Source organism: Pinus tabuliformis, chromosome 2_2, assembly GCF_031772625.1.
Source record: "Pinus tabuliformis cultivar Carrire ecotype Pingquan chromosome 2_2, CPIR1, whole genome shotgun sequence".
In the NCBI taxonomy this organism is placed as follows: domain Eukaryota; kingdom Viridiplantae; phylum Streptophyta; class Pinopsida; order Pinales; family Pinaceae; genus Pinus; species Pinus tabuliformis.
Window position 1 is genome coordinate 751,160,760 of NC_142300.1, and position 3,894 is coordinate 751,164,653.

The window sequence follows — 3,894 nt, forward strand, 5'->3', positions numbered from 1 at the left end:
GCACTCATTAAGGATCAACTAACTGAATCATAAGTTTACTGGATATACGCTTGTTGCATTACACACAGTTGCGTATACATGCAGTTTGCCTTAGCTGAAGTAGCATATATGAATCTTAATATGGAAATGAAAAAGTTATATTGATTTGATAATACTGATTCACCCCCCCCCCCCAGTATTATTTCCAACAGGCTGTCAGTCTTGTCATCAGATAATTTTTCCAAACATACACAGAAAAGGAGAAAATATCGACCTTACTTTAATTCACATGACTAATCTTACTTGCCTTCTCTGAACTAAGCATCATAACCAGGGCAAGCTGTAGGAGCAGTAACTACCATACTGAAACCTTCAACATGCCAAATAGTCATTGCAGAACAACAAGAAACCTCAAGTCGATGGTAACACTGAACTCACCAAATGCTGGGTGCGAGAAAGCGGTTAGGGGGTAAAACCCTAAACCCACACTACCATTGGATCGCCGAGCAGGAATTGATGGATACAAGGCAGGACAAATGGCACAGGAGAATAGAACCAGATGGCATATGCATTCAGCACCCTCGGTCGAAATCACGCTACATGTCCCAGCGTACGAGGACTAGCTAAGCCAAGGCTAGGCAGTAATGGCTAAAGCACCGGAAGCCATGTGAACATTTAACATTAACCACCATAGAAACATTGTGAACTGTGCAAATATTAAACACATACGAGCTATGCATGTGAGTTGTCCGGTATTATGGCGACATTAATCAATATTAATGTTTTATGTGAGTAACATATATCCATAGCCAAGTTTTCACATTAAACAATTTTTTTTTTAATTTATAAGAAATGAGTGTTACACATATACTCCAATACAATTGAATTTCCCTCCTCGAGAAATAAAATAAAAAAAAAGATGCACCAGGGACCATATACTCGCTGCCATAAACATGAGGGGTCATGTATTGCCATCTTTGAACTGCGTGTCTTCTTTTCATACGTGCAAAAAGTGGCAGTAAAAACACCCACGACAAGAGCTATTTCCAACTCTATTGATCCATTAATGCCCCTTACATTACTGTCATTTCGTGGGCATAGATTGTAGTACAAGCACGCTAACACACCTGAATATTTCTCGACAAGTGCTTTCTAGTAAAACCATACCATGGATAACGGCCATGTACAATACATAAAACCATACCATGCTATGTTATGCATCTAGACGCGCATCTGAGATGTGATGAGCTGAGCATGCATGTTACTCCATGTTAACCGAACAATTCAAATTCAAATTCGAAATTTGAACTAGTGAACCCGCCCCACCCAAATTTGAAATTTGAACTGGTGAACCAGCCCCACCCAAATTCAAAAATTTGAACATCGATAATTTCTATATCTCGCATTTCAAGCTGTCTGGCATCATGGTCAGGGCGGGCACGAGACATATATCCGTAATTCGTTCCTGGGGCAGTGCATTACCACCGGCGGAAGCCTTGACGAGAAGAAATTCAGCGGCATGGATATAAGCCTCATGGGCAACGGATGGATCATAACTCACACAATGGGCAGCATCAACATCAGCATCGCCATCGCCACCATCATCCCAGAAATCATTCTTTCTCATCTGCCCTTCTTGATGCAATTTGCAATTCAATTGAAGACGAGGGAGGAATTATGGCGCACAAAGTTGAGGGAGGAAAAATGGCCCACAAAAAGAGTAGCAATCGGCAAGATATGAGAAATATGGAGGCCGAGAATTATACAATCTTGAAGAATTCCAGTTATAAACATGTTGTCGAAATAGAAAGCCAATGGGACGAGGGTTCATGGCTGAATAGGGAAAAATTTATGCGTCGAAGATCTGGCAAGATGGGTGTTTTTGATGCTGAAAAAACAAAGTTGAGGCTGCATATTGCAAGCACAGAGAAATTTATCCATCCTATCAGTCTAATATGTTATCTGCAGCACTGTGTTCTGATGATTATACAAGTGATTCCACCTCCAGCTGCCCATATTTCTCTTCAGATGCGGAATCTCTCTGCAGAAAAACTTCATCTATTGCTACCGCTAAAATAGAAAGAAATTTACATCATGTGGGTTTTGAAGACAGAGCAGGGAAATGGGCTGTTGGTGGAAAATGCACTCGAGCTTTACATGGAAAATCATTTGTTAGAGATGGGGATTTTCGTTCTACAGAGAAGCCTTTCATCCCTGTAGATTATCAGGCTAATTTAAAGTCAAACTCTCAAGCTCAAAAGGATTCCAAGAAGCTCGCAAATTTTCTCAATTCGTTGTTTATGGCTGGTAGTACCAAGAAGCCGAAGCTTTCATTATTTTCTTCTATAAGTGACTCCAATTCATATTATTCTTCTGAGAAAAAACCCACCTCTGTTGACTCATCTTCTTCTTCAGTAAAATCTAGGCCATGTTTGAGTAAAACATCCAAGGGATCGAAGAACAGTAGTGGGATGAGTCAAAGATCTGTGACTTTCTATCCAACAAGTGGAACTTTGGATGAAGACTCTAACCCCTCTGGGGACAAGGATCTCCATAAGCTGAATCCTGTTAATAATCTACATACATATCCATCTACAAATGCCTACAAGCTTTCACTTCTCAGCAAAGAATTGCAATTTCATATTCTTGAGGAGGACTGGCATGTTGTAGCAGCAAAGGACATAATTACTAAGTATCATAAAGCAAAGAGCATTATGGAAGTTGTGGTAATTAAGTGTCTTGACAAACAAGACGAAGAGGACGAAGACGATGACGATGTCAGATGTTCAAGTTCCAACTTGTTTGAGATGGAGAATTTGGCAGAAATCGACATGAACATGAGCGTGTACCAAAAAGAGCTTCTTGTTTATGAGACTACTCATTGGGAGACCAATAAAGCCATTGCAAAGGGATTGATTGTTTGATGAAGCAATAGTGCTTTGTAATCCCTAATACAATAATCTTGACATTGGTAACACAGTGTCTGGTAAAGTTGCAGGTTCTATGAAAATTTCAAATTTGTAGAAACTCGCATGCATAAATTGCGTAAGCTTTGGTAAATAGAGGTTTTTAGTGACAACCATCGATTATAATCTGCACCCATTATGTATTATATGAATAAACATCATCTTCTTGTTGTTATCGGATGCCATTGAGCCATCTTAGCTCATGGAACTTGCTATAATCTTACGGTTGGTCTGAGGGCAGGTTGCTTATTTGTAAACTGACAGCTGGTCTAGGGTAGGTTGCTCAAGATCTGATTTCTAAGCTGACAGCTAGTCTGAGGGTAGGTTGCTTATTTCTAAGCAGACACTAAAAGTGTCTGACAGGTGACCGTGAGTTTGGCACAAGTAGACTCAGCCATTGTGGTTGTGTAATGCCATACAAGCAATATGAGTTTGGCACAGGTAGACTCAGCCATTGTGGTTGTGTAATGCCATACAAGCAATATATATGCCAGTGTAGTGCAAATACAGATATACAATGCTTCTTGTTCAGATATTTCACAATGTATATCTCTGCTTATATAGTCAAATAATCGTTATATAGCTGGGTGCATATTGTTAGCAGGGTTGTCAAGGTTTTAGCACGACCATCTCTGGTCGAGACAGAAAACATAACTGGAAATCCAAGAAATAAAAAGAGCAATGATGTGCATCGTACCACTATATATATATATAATTATTTATGCTCTTATTATTCATTCTATTTCCCAAATGTCCTTCACAATAATCATCCATAGAATTTGCAATATAGAAAGCGAATACATTCTTATAAATCCCTGGACATCTTATGTTTTTGCAACCACCAAAAATTTACTAATAAATAGCAAGATTGTTGATAAATGAGAGGTTTGAGAACATTAGAACTACTTTTACATTTTAAAATGTAACAAAAAAGGGTTAAAAAATTCTA

The 3,894-nt window shown here is 39.0% G+C and overlaps 1 protein-coding gene across 1 annotated transcript; it reads left to right on the forward strand.

Annotated features, from left to right (window-relative positions):
• The first annotated feature begins 1,656 nt into the window (after window positions 1-1,656).
• LOC149194865 (uncharacterized) lies at window positions 1,657-2,903 on the forward strand. The gene is made up of 2 exons (XM_089407827.1): window positions 1,657-1,855; window positions 1,948-2,903. The coding sequence occupies exons 1-2, from the start codon at window positions 1,657-1,659 to the stop codon at window positions 2,901-2,903; spliced, it is 1,155 nt and encodes a 384-aa protein (XP_089263953.1).
• The last annotated feature ends 991 nt before the right edge of the window (window positions 2,904-3,894 follow it).